The 16,675-nt window shown below is 38.7% G+C and overlaps 1 protein-coding gene across 1 annotated transcript in view; it reads left to right on the top strand.

Moving 5' to 3' along the window:
• The window catches only part of MSH2 (mutS homolog 2), a 55,632-nt gene that overhangs the window by 24,239 nt on the left and 14,718 nt on the right, over window positions 1–16,675 (top strand). Inside the window, exons 7-9 of the mRNA XM_065833888.2 lie at window positions 5,172–5,371; window positions 10,071–10,180; window positions 15,664–15,787. Of these exons, the coding sequence (XP_065689960.1) occupies window positions 5,172–5,371; window positions 10,071–10,180; window positions 15,664–15,787 (434 nt within the window). The remainder of the gene's footprint in view (window positions 1–5,171; window positions 5,372–10,070; window positions 10,181–15,663; window positions 15,788–16,675) is intronic.

The following is a 16,675-nucleotide window of genomic DNA, read 5'->3' as shown; positions in this document are numbered from 1 at the left end:
TGTGTAAGGAAGAACCTCTTGGAAGATAAACTAAATGCTCTGGCCTTAAACATAAACTGTCAAAGGGCAAGTTGGGATCTGATGTAGAGGATGAAATTGAATTTTGCACATTCTTCCATGTCTGAGATTGGTCATGAAAGTCAGAGAAGATAGTTTTTATACTGGAAATTTTCATGTGGAAATCACACAGTAGTCTGTAACTTAAGCAGGTTGGATAAAACCATCCAACCCTGGTTTCCTACCCCAGGCAAGAGTAGCATTTTTCTAGACTAAAATTCACTTTAATTTGATAAGCCCTCCAAATGTGTGTATTGCTTTCTTCTTAGTACTTTTATGAAGTGAAGAAAGGGTGTTTTAAATTAGAAATTCATGCAACTTTGCAGGTAAGAAAATACGAAGGTGTTTGTGACTACTGCCTCTTTATGTGTGGTGATGTTTTGATAATTGAGAAGTAATTAATAGGTTTACAAATCCTGTGTATCTCTGGAAAGTGAGAGGGCATAACATCGGAATAGTGCAACCTCTTGCGTGTGTTTGCCATGACTGTAACTGCTAAAGACCAAGCAGGGTAAGAACATGTGGGTATGCTTTATGAGTAAGTTTTCAGTGAATCCTGTCTTGTTTTTGCCAAAGGAATTGTTTCCATATTACAGGGCTAAAATGACCAACTTACTTGGTTCCTATGAAGTGGAACAAGTTGGCAGATACTGCCACTACTTTCAGTAAATTCTGACAGGGCTGAAGTTGCTTTGAGGGGAAGAGCTGCAGATGGGATTTATTCCTTCTGTAATCCCTTGGGAAAGTAGGTAGCTGTTTGGTTAGTGGGCTAATATTTAGGCTGTTGAGCAGTTTTGTTAGGTGTCTTTTTTTTTTTCTTTTTTTAATGTGAAAAAAATCTAGTCTTTATAAAGTGTATTTAGTCACCAGTTGCTGCTGGTGCTTCTGAGAGAAGTTTGTGATGCGAGCCTTAAGTCAGGTCTTCTAGGTAAATTGTGGGGAATTTTAATAGAGATGGTGGTGTATGCGCTGTGGCAGAATCATATAGTTATTCCTTCAAAGCATTTTACAGAAACCTGAAAGCTAGAAACTGCTCAAAAACACCAACAGGGATCAGAGTTTGAACTTGTTTGGTATTATGATGTTACTTGTACAAATCTTGTTCTGTATTCTTGCAGTAGGTACCTTAAGTATATTCCTGTCTACTTCTCGCAAGTTCTGTATACATGCTGAAACTTCGATGTATCTTTTAAAGATTCCCCATGTTTCCTATCCAATTTAAAAATGTAGCACCATTATGGGTCAGCAATGTCAATCTTTAAACTTTTTTATTAAGGCAATAGTTGAATGGATAAATGTAGAGGTAGGATTCTTCTGTTGTCTTTTTCATAGAATCATATGATCATTTTGGTTGGAAGAGACCCTCAGGATCATCGAGTCCAACCATAACGTAACTCTAGCACTTAAACCATGTCCATAAGAACCTCATCTAAATGCTTTTTAAACACCTCCAGGAATGGTGACTCCACCACTGCCCTGGGGAGCCTGTTCCAGTGCCTGACAACCCTTGCCATGAAGAAGTTTGTCCTAATATCCAATCTGAACCTCCTGTGGTGCAACTTGAGGCCATTTCACCTTATCCTATCTCTTGCTACTTGGGAGAAGAGCCCAACACCCTCCATGCTACAACCTCCTTTCAGGCAGTTGCAGACAGCGATAAGGTCTCCCCTCAGCCTCCTTTTCTCCAGGCTGAACAGCCCCAGTTCCCTCAGCTGCTCCTCATCAGACTTGCACTCAAGACCAGCTTCGTTGCCATTTTCTGAACTCTTTCCAGCACCTCAATGTCTTTCCTGTAGTGAGGGTCCCAAAACTGAACACAGGATTCAAGGTGGGGCCTCACCAGTGCTGAGTCAGGGGGACAATCGCTTCTCTAATCCTGCTGGCTACACTATTCCTGATGCAAGCCAGGATGTTGTTGGCCTTTTTAACCACCTGGGCACACTGCTGACTCATGTTCAGTTGCTGTCAGTCAACACCCCCAGATCCTTTTCCACCAGGCAGCTTTCCAGCCCCTCTTCCCTGAGCCTGTAGCGCTGCCTGGGGTTGTTGTGACCCAAGTGCGGGACCCAGGACTTGGCCTTGTTGAACCTCATACAATTGGCCTCAGCCCAACAATCCAGCTGATCCAGATCCCTCTAGAGCCTTCCTACACTCCAGCACATCAGCACTCCCACCCAACTTAGTGTCTTCTACAAACTTACTGAGGGTGCACTCAATCCCTTCGTCTGGATCATTGATAGAGATTAAAGAGAGCTGGTCCCAATACTGAGCCCTGGGGAACACCACTCGTGACCGACCACCAACTGGATTTGGTTCTGTTCACCACAACTCTTTAGGCCTGGCCATCCAGCCAGTTCTTCATCCATCACAGAGTGCAGCCACCCAGGTCATGAGCTGCCAGCTTCTCTGGGAGAATGCTGTGGGATAGGGTGTCAAAGTCTAAGTACACACCATCCACAGGCTTTCCCTGGTCTACAAGGTGGGTGACCTTGTCATAGAAGGAGATCAGGTTGGTCAAGCAGGACTTGCCTTTCATAAACCTGTGTTGGCTGGGACTGATCATTTTTTTTGTGTTGTTTGTGCCGTGTGATATCTCTCAGGGTGATCTGCTCTATGACCTTCCCTGGCACTGAGGTCAGATTGACAGGCCCATAGTTTTCCTGATCATTCTTCTTGTAGATGATTTTAATTGATTCTGTTCAGTATAATACAGAAGGTGCACTGCAGTGGTGTGGGTAGAACACTTTATGCAACAGAGGACATGCCTTTTGAAATTTTTATGTACAGAAATGTACTTCTACCTGTCCAGGGGTCTCTATCTCTTGTTACTTTAGACAAAGCCTTTGTTTCTTGATTGACTGTCTTTTAGTAATTAGCTGAGGCAGTGTAGCATGTTAACCTCTGTGTGCTGTTGCAGGTGTCTAGCTCTCTCTGCAGAATGCTGCATGGTGTAATGTAGAGATTACTGCTTTCAAGACAACAAAGAAGTCATTTCGAATGCACTTTGCAAATGCAAATGTTCCTGTTATTGAAAATGGTGCATTTTTCTGCCAGTAAGCAAAACAGTAGAAATAATATTGTGAAAGCTGTCATTTCTCTGCTTGCATGTCTCTAAATTTAACTAACTTCCCTGATGAAGGCAATATATTGATAGCTAGCATGTTAATGTGCTTAACTAGAAATCAACACAGTATACCATGTATGGAGATTTCTGAAAGGGGTAGAGTTCTTCCTTTGTATTCCTGAAGTGTGATCAAGGAATGCTGAACTCTGTGGCATTCCAAAATGAGCAGTATCTGACTTTCTTTGTTTAACTGTGAATGCCAAGTAATATGAACTACGTAAGGATGACAGTGTTAACTGATGCAAAAAAGAAAGCAAGAAATGGATGAAAGTTCTCCTACCTTCTGGTGGGGAAAATAGAATTTAATGCTCTGTCATTTCTCATTGAGATTAATGCTTGCTTTCAGCACTTAAAGAATACTTATTTCACTATTTAAAAAAAACAACCAATCAACCAACCCCAAGTGTCAGAGTACAACAGCAAGAGCAGTCTGAAGGGAAGGCAATATGGGAGTCAATGGTGACAACAGGCACGTAGAGATAGTGCCCTCACTGACAAGGACACGGTCCCCCAATACCTGCATGAGGCAGACAGGGTGATGTCTGGTGACGGTAACCAGGTTCAGCCAACAGTCTGAGTCTCCAGGCAAGTCCATAGTGATGACTTGAGGTGAAGCAAGGAAATTGAGTCAATGGGTCATGGTCTGGATCAGCGGAGTGCATGCCAGGCACAGGCATGGCTGCAGCATGGCTCAGGTGAGAACCAAGGATGAGTGCCTTAGGTTGAATGCAGCTCTTGGGTGAAGGTGAAGATGCCCCAAATAAGACTTTTTACACCTTACACACACACACACACACACACACACACACACGCCCCCCCCAGAAGTGTTGAGGTAACTGGCTAAAGTCATTGTGGGGCCAGTCTTCTGTGTCTCAGAAAGATCATGATGGCTGGAGGAGGCTTCTCAAGATAGGAATGACATTTGCTTTCTTCCAGTCCTCAAGAAGGGAGGGACTATTCAGGGAATTGCAGGTTGGTCAGCTTCATCTTCATTCTTGGAAATGTGACTGAGCAAATAATCCTGTAAAGCATTGCTAAATGTACAAATGGCAGGATGATTATGGGAAGTAGTTGGTATGGATTTATGAAGGCAAAATTATGCCTGACCAACCTGATAGCCTTCTACAATAAATTGACTAGGTTGTTGGATAAGGGGAGAGCAGTGAATATTGGTTATCTTAACTTCAGCAGGCTTTTGTTGCTGTCTTCCATGACATATGATGGAAGTATGGACTACATAAGTAGACTGTGGTGGACTGAAAACTAGCTGAACTGCCAGGCGCAAAGGATTGTGATCAGGGGCATGAAGTCCAGCTGGAGGCCAGTCACTAGTGGTGTACCCCAGGGGCTGATGCTGGAGCCATCCTTGGAGATACCCAAAATGTGACTGGGCACAGTCCTGTGCAGCTGGCTCTAGGTGACCCTACTTTGAGTAAGGGGGTTGCTGTAGTCAATGTCCAGAGGTGCCTTGCAACCTCAGGGGTTCTGATTCTGTGATCCAGGGTTGCACAGCTGCACAGTGTCATTGTTGGCTTTGACCACAGGCAGCTAAACTCTGGCATGAGTGTGGGTTTTTTTCTTACAGTGTGGGTTTTCGGTACTTGATATCTGTTCTCCCATAGACTACTGGATGGCTTTTTTTTATGGTGTGGGGAAAGGAGTAATCTCAAAGTAGATGGTGAGCTTTGACATACCTACAGAACAGAACAGATGTTGGCGTTTTCACATGGAACAGTTTAACTCCAATGCTGTTCATTAAATAGCCCAACTGTTAAAAACTACAGAAGTATGACATAGACTAAATGCCCTTGCTTTTTCAGCTCATGCATTGTCCTAGCTTCATTTGTTCTTTTGTCAAGAAAGTTGGCCAATGGATACCGCCATAGAGAAAAGAAAGAAACTGCCAGATAAATGTTTTCATTCTAATTAGCGATATGAAAGAATTCTAGACCATGCCATGCTAATAATTGTTATGGAACTTCTTATTTAGGTTGAATTTGGTCGAAGCTTTTGTGGTGGATCCAGAACTACGTCAGTGCCTTCAAGAAGACCTCTTGCGTCGCTTCCCAGATCTTAACCGCCTGGCAAAGAAATTTCAGAGACAAGCAGCAACCTTACAGGACTGCTACCGAATGTATCAAGCTATTAATCAGCTGCCTAATGTTGTACAAGCACTAGAAAAACATGAAGGTAATGCTGCCCCTGTCTATTTTCAATGTTTTATACTACATTGATGATGCAAAGAAATAGTGTGTAGACTTCCAGAGATTACTTTCGTCCTGTGTACTTTTATTGCAAGAATAAAACTTAAAGACATTTGAATTTGAAATGAGCTGGAATTCTGAAACACCAACCAGATACTTAAAAATAAACATAACCAAATCTTTATACAAAAGAGCATTCCAGTTAATGCGTAGCCGAAATACTTGGAATTGTGGGTGGTGGCCTGATAATCTTTGGTGTTGACTTATCTCTAAGAATTCCCGACCAATTGCATGTGTATTATGATCCTAAAAACAAGGTAACTATTTGTACAGTGTAGTTATATTCCTTTTGAAGACAATTTGCACTTTGAGTTGTAATTAAATGCAAAAAAACCCAGTTTAAGCATCATTGGTATAATTTGAATGGTGCTTTTCTTAATAGTAATGTTTCTGTATTTAGAAAGAGTGACATGGCAGGGTTTCTTTTGATCTTTGTTAGTAGGAAGCTCAGTGGTATAACAAGCAAGTCTCGGAAATACAAAGCTTGCTATTTCTTGGTTTTTTAGTATGTGTTGCCAAGAAAACACAGAATAAGATTAGTGTCATAATAACAGGGGGTTATTCAATACAGCAATAGTGGTCCTAACTTGTCATAAAGCATATTTTTGTAGAAGCCCATTAATTTGTTTGAAAATCTCTTTGCATAAAGCAAGCACCAAAGCCTTAAAGAGAAATAATTTTTGAAATGGTATGGTTGCAAAAGTTTATTTCATGTATTTGAGCAGACAGTAGTATTACCCAGTATCATCTTCTTCTCTGTACTATAGTTTTAGGACTTGAGGTAAAGAAACTCAACTTCTAAAATATTAATCTTAAAACAGACTCTGCTTGGTTTTGCTCTGGCATGAAGCTCCTGGATTTCTATCTTAAACTGAGGTGTTTTTTCAAAATGCTTGCTTCCTGTCTTTGCTGCTTTTTCTATTAGTTGGCATTTGGATCAACAGAGTTTCTCTGTCATAATGTTGAGGTAGGGAAACAATCCAATTTTTAGAAGTTTGAAGGAGCAAGCTGTGTGAGGCAAACTGCTAAGATCGCCATATGGAAAAATTAATAGACTGCAAAAGGTGCTTGCTGTTTTTACATGTGAATCAGTCGGTCTTAGTAGGGCATTTGTCAGCAGTATATCTAACATAATTTAAAATAGGTGAAATGTGTTATTTTTATTTTCTTTGTACTCGTATGCCCTTTTTTAAAGTACAAGAATGGACTGGTAGTTTTGAATGTACGTGACTGATTCAGACTGGATCTGGTCATTTTCCTCTTTAAGACTGTACAAAAACTCATCAAGAGACAGAAAGTCAGAAAGATTTTGACAATTCTGAGTATCTGCCGGTTTCAGAACTTTATTTTCTCATGAATGGCTATGGGGACATAGAGCAACTACACCATGAAGTGATGATCAGCAGTGCTTGCCTTTCCCTGGGTGTGAAGTTGAGAGGCTTGTTTTTATGGATGATGAAGGCTGGGGGGGGTAATAAGTGAAGGTGACTTTTTTTATCTTTAAACAGAAGAAACCTGTATAAGACAGGAAAGGACTCTGAGTCATCAAATCATTTTGCTATTGCTGGCAAAAGGAAACAGTTGTTCATTAGTCAAATTGCTGGAGCATAAAATCTAGGTACTTAGGTCTGTCTTCAAGAAGCTGCTGAAGCATCTTCCATCTCATCTCATACTGACACTCAAACCTGTAAATATGCAGGATACAAAAACTACATTCTGGGTTTGAGGTGTATTTTTACCGTCTTATATAAAGCAGCTTGAATACCCCCTTACTGGTGTGGAAGTACCTTACTGTGTGTTCTGGTACTGTTCTTTCCACTGATGTGTTATAAGTATCTTGTGATCAAACTGGACTGTTTCCCATCCTTTGTTATTTCCATCTGGTTATTTCACTAGTCATACAGGAAATTCATTTATCTATCAATGCATCATCTTACTGTTAAATTTTACTTAATTTCTATTAGCCCAGTTTTCAAGGTCAGTTACTATGCTCCTAATTTATTTTGTTCTAGTTTCCTCTACTGATATCTTCCACATTGTATATATTAGTGAATTTTATAAGCAGCCTTCTTTTGTGCATTAATATCACTGATTCACAATTGTAAAAAGACAAGTGCTGTATGTGCCCTGGAGGAACTGTATTGCTAATGTCCTTCCATCTCATTCATGTTTTGCAAGTCGGTGATGTCCTCTTTATCTGCTTTCTGCTTCTTGTGTTAAAGAAGAATCTTGCATCTTAACATCCCATGTGGCACCCTATTGAATGCTTTAGCAGAGCCCAGATTAGCGCTGCAGATTTCCCTTTCTTTTAGGCAGTCACTCAGACATCTCAGACAGACATTGTGCTATACAGGTATGATCCGTTCTGTACTTTATCCTAATTTCCTTTTTACTCCTCGTTCTTTCCTCGTAGTTTTTTTCTGAGACTCTTCGTACCATTGAAGTGGCTGGTTTAAGTGCATTTAGTCATTGAGATTTATCTGTTTTCCCTTGATAGAATAGCCTCAGTTTTCATACTTCAGTTCGCAAAGCTAACTATATAAAAGTTTCAAGTTTGAACATTAGTGCTTGCTTTACAACATTTTAAACCATATTAATGGTGAAGTCTTTAATGCATCTAATAAAAACTTATCTTTGCTTCAATAAATAAGTTATGGTTTAAATTAAAAACTGTACCTGGGAGCAGATAGGCTTTGTGATCAATATGCATCTCTGCTTTTGACGGTACTTAGGTCTGTTATTCTTTCTGTCAATGCTTAGCTTACATTAATGTTGAGTAGGTGCGAAAGTGGTTTTTTACCATGCATCTTTTGTATGAGTTTATGAATGCAGGTGCAAGAGAACTTTGAGTTTAATTTAGAATTTGTCAATGATTTTTTTTCTCATATTCTCTTAATGCCAAATGTTATGCTTTTAATGAAAGCATACACCTACAACTTAGATCCTCAGCATTCACTGACTCTGCTGTTTTACTTCCTTCCATTGTTGGATACTGAATATGAATTTGGATTGAAAGTGTAAAGCAATTTTGCATTGTATCAGTTTGAACCACACCATAAATATATGTAAATACACTAGTATTTTATTTACCTAATTAATTAATATTTTCTGACTTTTGAATGTGATGTCTTCCTATGGTGTCTGAAGTTGTACCATTCAAACTTAATTATTTAAGTGGTATCATGAAACTTCCCGGTTTAATCGTTTCAAGAAGCGAAATTGTAATTGCTACTTTTAAGTTCAAGAACAATCTTTTTTCATTAATTCAGGATTACTGAGGATCATTTCATTGTGTGTACCAGGTACTTTGTCATCTGGTGCGCTGGGAAATGCGAAGTCCACTCTGAAGAATGTGTGTGAAGCTTCTTTTCTGCTCTTCAGTCTCTTCCTTTTATTTTCTAGGTTGGGTTAGATGTATCTTCTTACAAGAGGGGGAAAAAAAGACATAACGTGGAGCAAGCAAGAGATCTGGAATAGAAAACAAGCTGTGCTTTATTTCAGATCTCTCAGTTTTTGAAGATTTTTAGCCAGCAGAAGCCTCCATTTTTACAAGTTCAATAGCCTCTCAACAATACGTAATTTTTTTTCTCTATTAATAGCTACTCATCAGTTAAGAGCTTTAATTTTAAAAGCTTGGGGGAGGTGGGAAGCAAAAAGGCCCAGGAGGAAAAGGAAACAAACCAAAATTTTTCTTTCTACTTGAGTTACAGTGCTGAGAGAGAAGAGAAATTCACTTGGGTAATCGCCATGTGATTTCTGTAAATTTGTGCAGAAATTTTTCTTAGGAAAGATTAGGAATTTTTCCCTGGTCTGGTAAGAAATTGAGAGGCTTTGGAATAGCCAGAGCTTTATTCTGTATTTCTCTGTTAATGTGCAAACCCTTGCCTGTGAACATTGGAGGCAAATATTGTAATTCTGTACATAATCCTATGACTATAAGCTCATAGTATTAGATTCTTCTTGAGGCATTTTGTGTGAATGGTATAGTCAATAATGCTAATCTTCCTGTGATTAAGTCGTAACTTGAAGTGCTGCAAAGATGTAAACATTCATTTAGTGACAGGGTGTTTTCACAGCTGGCTGCTGGATAGGTACTTATTTGTAGGCCTGAAGAAAATACTTCTTTCACAAAACTGGCAGTATCTGTGCGCACTAACACAACTGTGAACTGCATTTTGCATTCGGTGCTTACAGTGTTGTGTGGACTTCCAACCAATATGTGTGCTATGGAGTTATACTTGGCGTTACAGAGTACCTGTGCTAGCAAAGTGCATTGGAAAAGACTAATTAATTTTGGTGACTTCCTGTTTAGTGAAAAGATCAGTGACTATAAAGACCTGCTTAGAGTAGATGGTCTTTTTTTAAGGAAAAAATGACTCATAGGAGAAGGGAATTAATACCGCCAGATATAAACAAAGATGACAGAATAGGTACAAGCTTAATTGGCATATAAATTGGATAACGCCAATTTGGGAAAATGATATATGTGTATCAGTGATATACTCATAACCAATCTTAATAAAAATTAACCAGCTGTATTGTTGTGTTGTTTTTCTTGGATAAGTGAATTCTAGTGAAGTTGTGGGGTTTTGTGAATGATGATTTTTCTTGTTTATTCTTAACAGGAGCTCACCAGATGTTGTTGTTGGCAGTATTTATAACACCTCTTAATGATATCTTCTCTGACTTCTCGAAGTTTCTGGAGATGATAGAAACAACATTGGACATGGATAAGGTATGGGCTGGTGTGTGGGAGGGGGTTTACTTAGCAATTAAAGTTTCTTATTGAACTTTGCAATCTGCTCCATGCTCACTAAATTTAATTGATCATCTTTATTAAGTAGTTAGTGATACTTTAGCCATGGAATATATAGACTGTTACTAGTGCAGCAGTTGAATATCAAGAGGATGTTCACTGTCTGAAATTATCTAGCCAATGAAAAAATGCTTTGGGTACTTGGATGCTGTGGACCTGAAGCGTTTTTTTAAAAACCTCAACAGTGTTAAAAGTGGGGAAGTTATTTTGTCACTTTTCTGCTGCTTTCTTAATATTTTCAAAGTTACTGTGATACATCTCAAATCTACAATGTAGCCAGAATATGTTTATTACTTACATATTTCTCTGCTTCTACAAAGTTCATTAGACTTGGTTCTATTTGGTAGGATTAAGTCTTCAAAACTAAGCTGGCCTCTGAAAAATTATTCACCTAGGTATAAAGATTAACTTTACTTTCCAGTGTAAAGACATTTCTCACTGGAGAGAAAGCTACTACAATTAACTTAGCCTTGTATCTACAGCTGTTTATAAAAGATTACTATTGCTTGAGCTATGCTTGCAAGGGAAAGGTGGCATATTTTTTTTTAAGGGGAAAAATTGGTGAAAGCAAGCTGGAGGGAACAGTCCTGTTCCTTAAATCTGTAGCAGAAAAGAGCAGGGATGACTATAAATGGCTGAATTGTTGTTGTTTAACGTTGAACGCTTAGGACACAAGCAGAACCATGAACCATTGCTTAACTGGGTAAACCAATGCCAAGTTTTTTTAGTTTTGTATGTAATTTTTTCTCATTATATTACAGAATTGGTGAGATGCATTTTGAAATATACACACTTTTAAAATACCACTGTTTCCTCTACTTGGTTAGAATTATATTTAGTGTTTCTTTCTCAGTAAGATGTTTTACTTATTTTGGAAAACTTGGGAGGCTTTTAGGGTTGTAGATGTCAGTCTTGGCTGACTGTAGAAATATGAGATATAGGTAGCCATGTGCCACACATGGTAGTAAGGGCGAGATGTTGAACTTTTGAAAACTGTAGTGGCTTTAAAATTTTAAAGATGCGTATTTTTCTCCAAAGGCAGAAGCGCTGCTTTTTATCTCTTTGTACTGTGTATGCATTCATCAACTGTGTTTTACTGTTTAAGGAAAGACTGTTTGATTGATGTGTTGCTGTAATTTGTGATATATGCTAATGAAGAAATTTATAGCTTTATACTAGTTACAGACCATCTGTTGATGCAGTTTGTGTGCCCTGGGACTCTGTTTTCTTTAAAGCTAACAGCTGTTGTAAGCCTTCACCCTTCTTAGTCCAGCCCTTCACATTTCTTTTCAGCTTCTACTTTAAAATTTGTTGTCCTTCTAAACAGAATAACAAGTCAGTTATGTCCACAGAATCCGGTGTGTTGGATTTTTTTTTTCCCCTTTCAAGATACTGGAAGATTTCTGTAGATAAGCCAACACTGGTTTTACGAGAAGAATAAACTTTCTCCATAAGAATGTTAAAACTTGAACTTTGACTTGAAATTTCTCTTAGATTTTTAGGGAGCTCAAACAAAACACCCAGCTCTATTCTGAGTGTGATTGAAGGCCAGGTTGTCATAGCAACTAAATTATGTCAATAATCCATTCTAATATAAAAACAAACGTCTGAGTTCAAAAAGTGTGGGATGTGGTTATTCATTTACCTAACTGTAATAAAAAGTTGAGAAACTGTCACTTCCATTCCTGTCTTTCACAAAATCCTAAAGAGCCTTTAGAAAACCATCTACTCCAACCACCTCCTCAAGTCAGGGCAGCTTCAAAGTTTGTTAGCGCTTATGGTATATAGTATTTTCGTTTGAGTATTAAAAGCGCAGCCCTTTTCAGAAGGGCTTGTTTTTCAGATTAGCTAGCTAGCTCAACATAGTCCCAGAGTCTGCAAATTATTTGCTGTCACCTTGTTCATTTGAGCAACCCTTGCAAATGTGACTTGCTTGGGTCTGATTTCATGTAAGTAAACATATGCAAGTATCAAAGCGTTGTCAATGCTGGGATGTTAATCTGCTATTTACTACATTAAGTATTTTATACTTTGAACATTCATTTCAGAGTAGTTTTGAGCAAAAACTTGCACTAAAAAAATGCAGTGTGTTTAGTAGAACAAAAGGAAATGTCTAGCTGTTTTTAATTCATATTATGTTAAGGCATTTGCTTTCATTATAACCCTTTGCATGACTTTTGCCAGTAAAAGGTTATGTATAGGGTGAAGGTGGTGGCAGTAGTGTTCACACCAATCTGCGACATGTGTCTGTTGCGTTCCTTTATCTCTAGAAGAAATTTAACATTTGTATTTAATGCAGTACTGAGTTGTAATTTAGACTTAAGTGCATTTCAGTGATCAATCTATCAGTGAAATATCACAGTTATGAGTATTTTTATTCTTCCTTTGGGGAGATGAGAGGAGAGCGAGTTGGGTTCACTGGTGTTGTCTTCCATTTTTCTGGTGAAGTGTAGCCTTACTGGACCGTAAGGGATGATAAGTTCCTTAGGTACAAAGCAGGAAGAACTCAAATACCTCATTCCTGTTAACGCTTGTTCTGCCAGATTGTTTGCCATGTTCACACTGAGGGCTGTGGAACAGAAAAGCTGAAGTTTGCTTTAAGTAACTTACCTAATTATAGCTGAGATCCTGCTGTAGGAGGAGCACAGCTTGACAAGAATGTTGGAGGGTAATATAGTTGTGGGTGCCCGATGTTTTTATAGATTAATTAGTAGCACTGTTTTTTAATATTTTTAGTAAACCATAATCATTTTACTTCCCTAGCAGTTTAGCTGAACTTATAATTTAATTTAAAAATGTTTTCTATGCACTTGATCACATGTAGCAGTTCTGCTTGTCTCCTGCTAAGGGTTACTTCAGGTGACCTCAATGAGAAAGGAGGTGCCCTATAGCAGTTGGAGTATGTAAATTAAATATGTTTGAAGCTGTCCTCAAACCTGGATTTTACACACTTTAAAGTTTAGATTGTCAAGCTGAGGTAATGGGATATAGGCTGCTAGATGTCCTAAAGACTTGGTATCTACACCTGGAAAAGCTGCTAGCCACTGACTCTGCTGTGAATGTGATCTTGAACTGCTATAGTCCCTAAACCAGGCTATTAATGTAAACAGAAGCTGAAGTAATTTTATTTTAATGCTCCTGTCTCAAAGCTTCATGGCATTTTATGATTAATTTCTTGCACACTAGCAGCCTCTGGGTTTATTTGTCATCACAGGTCTGTTGAAGCTGTAATGGAATTAGCAACAAACACATGAAAACCATCTCCATCATCCCCAGGACAGCTGAACTGAGCTGTTGATGAGGCAGTAAAGTAGCTTTTTTGCACATTATAAGCTCTAGCCACATACAGATCTTTGCCTGCGGTGAAATGAAAGCTTGTCTGTGGCGAGGAGGCCCTGAGGGGTGAAGTTCAGGGCTCGGCTTTGGGCCTGTCAGCCTCTCTGACATGGCAGCTGGGGCGAAGGCGGGAACCACAGCCAGACCGGGTCCTTGGTGATGTTGCCTGTCTTCTAAGGTTATGGAATTGCTACCGTTTATGCCAGGCTTCAAATAGTTATTTGGAGCTCTGTAACAAAATAACTTTTCACTTGACTGTCAGCCTTGTTCGTCTTATGAAGCCAGTCATGACAAGAGCTGGTGTGTGTGTTGTTGCAGCCCAGCCATTCCAGCTTCTGATGCAGATACAGGATCTGCCCCTATAAAACCAGGAACAGTCTCTTCTGCTGTGTGTTCGTTGCCGTTCTTGCAGAATTATTAAGGAAAAGGGAAGAGAAAGCCTATCAACAGGGATGTAACAGAATGAATTCGTTCATACCCCTTTCTTAATGCCTCCAAGATTCAAGATGGTCCTTCAAAATCTCATAATCTGTTATTTTGTGGAGTCCACACCTCTGGTTAAGTTGTTGGAGGCCTTTGCCACTGCAATGTGTTTGGAGACAACACAACTGGAACCAAAACGTGTGGCTGAGTATAGTCCCTTGCCATGCTGGTAATTACACACAGAAAACAGGTGCCAATGGTTCAGTTTTCCATGATGGAACTTCTGTGGAAGATTAAGTATCTGTTGGTAGAGGATCATTCTCAGAAAAAATTAGAAACCTTTGAATATACAGTATGCTATGCATTTTCTTCATATGATTATTGACTTTCCCCCCCATTCCAAATAAAAAATGTATAAGCCCTGTGGCTCTCCTCTTTAGATTGCATTCCCGGGTCTTTTTTCCAAGTTGCTGCAAAACCTGGGAGTCTTCAGTCTAATGCTTCTACAATTGTTTTGATGTACTGCAGGTTTCAAGTGCTTCTTGTCCTTAGTAGAACAAGATGTATGCAGTGGTTCTTGCCATTACAGCTCCTGTTGTACAGTGCATTCCAGGATGATAGTTTCATTGTCAGGGAAGTAATAAAGGAACTGTGAACCTCTCTTTCCTCTTCTCGTTCCTTCTCTTACTGACATATACTTGTGGGTGAGAGTGAAATTGTATGTAAACATGTTGTTTTGGTGTGTCTTGCAAAGTATTTGCAGCTGCTTTGCATACACCTTTGCAGCTGGAGGAAGCTTCATGGAAATGTTTTTTAACTTAAGTTAAATATATTACTAATATGAAATCCAGTGCTTGGTTTCCATGTTGGACAACAGTGCTAGTATTTTATTGATTTTAAAAGTTTGTATGTTGAAAGTGGAGTTTCTTTTATTTAGCAGTTACAAGCTGTGCTTGCAAATTCAACTTGAAGCTTGTAAGGTCATCAGAAACACCCACCTGGCAGTGGAAGCATGGGGAAGAGAGGGGGAAAAGGTGAAATACAACTTCATCTGTGCCTCTGAAAATGTGTCTTGAAAGGAAATGTATATGCTTTTCAACTCAAAATCACTGGGTTGAAATTGGATAGGGTTTTTGGTGATACTGTGTAGCCTTCTTCCATGAGCTCTTGAGTGTGTTTTGGGCAGAAATGAGTGTTTCAGAAACTTCTATTTCAACAGACTTGTTTTGAAACAACCCATCCTTTTACACCTGTCTTGATTAGCTGTGGAAGTCTAGGCTAGCATACAGTTTATGTACATAACAATTTCCTCTGATTTGCATTATCCTGCCTACTGCTCAGTTATTTGTATGCAAATACATGTGCAGACAACTCCATTTCACAATAAAGGAATCCTTTAAATTGGTGTATTTTGCTTGTATAAAATATATTATTTGAGAAACTAAGTGTTTGACATGTATTTGTTTTGTAGATGAATCAGACACCAGTTGTCACAAGAAGCACTGCATTACAAAATTATACATAAAAATAAATTGAATAAATGATTAAGTAAATTGATTTCATTTTATATGATCAGGGTGGTGATTTTTTGAATTTTTACTGCCTGTGTTCACATGAATTTTTTTCTTGTTAATTTTTCCTAGGTGGAGAATCATGAATTTCTTGTCAAGGCTTCTTTTGATCCTAACTTGACAGAATTAAGAGAGAAAATGAATGAACTGGAAGAAAAAATGCAGTCCTATTTAAAGAGTGCAGCCAAAGAACTAGGTAGAATCTTCTGATTCTTAACTCCTTTGTAAAATGTTTTGAGATCAAGTGATGAAAACTGGTGTAGAGGAGTTAAGGAATGTTTGTGTTATTTTATTAGTAGTTTGGGGGGTGACTTTAGTTGCCACAGTACAATCTGTTGAAAACTGAGTGATGTTTGGCTTATTTTTTTTAAGGAGAGCATTCCAGAGTATTTCAGAAATTGTCCTGTATATTGCAAGATACTTCAGTAATTCATTTTATAGAACTGTAACTCATCTGAGTCTTGGCTAAGCCTAGTTCTGTTTTACCTCCCTTGAGGACATACATTGAAACTTCTTCCACACCCCCCATCCACCTTCCCCCACCCAATGCGTTCTCTTTAGTGTCGATTCAGGACACACTAGTTTTCTTCTGACATTCTTTGCAAAATATGATATGTAAGCATATGAGACATTTAAATAATTGATTATCCTATGCAAAAAAATCTGTGTGCAGCTGATGAATTGGGCATTTGAAGACCAACTTTAAAAAAAAAAAATCAATTTTTAATGCAAATATGACAAGGAAACTGGCAACACTGTAGTTACTTTAGGGTACACCTTTAAGGCTTGTGTGGTTTTTTAGGCTTGATTTTTTTTAGTCTGAACAAGAGACCTGGATAAAAAGAAGGAAAGGTTATAAAAGGATGGAATGAGAACTCTCACCAGCAGAAGTATGTGTTAGTAAAAGGATCACAAGACTACAGGTACTCTCCTTTACAGCAGCGATGCAGAATGGCCTTGCAGTGTGCTATGAACTTGTTTCACATTTTTGGAGAATACGTAACAATACAATAATCATGAATCTAATTTGAATATGCAGTTTGAGAACATATCAAAGTAAGAGCAGAGAATGAATCAGTAAACT

The sequence above is a fragment of the Patagioenas fasciata genome, chromosome 3 (assembly GCF_037038585.1).
Source record: "Patagioenas fasciata isolate bPatFas1 chromosome 3, bPatFas1.hap1, whole genome shotgun sequence".
NCBI classification, from domain to species: domain Eukaryota; kingdom Metazoa; phylum Chordata; class Aves; order Columbiformes; family Columbidae; genus Patagioenas; species Patagioenas fasciata.
The sequence above is the reverse complement of the archived record's forward strand: the minus strand, read 5'-3'. Positions and strand labels throughout refer to the sequence as shown.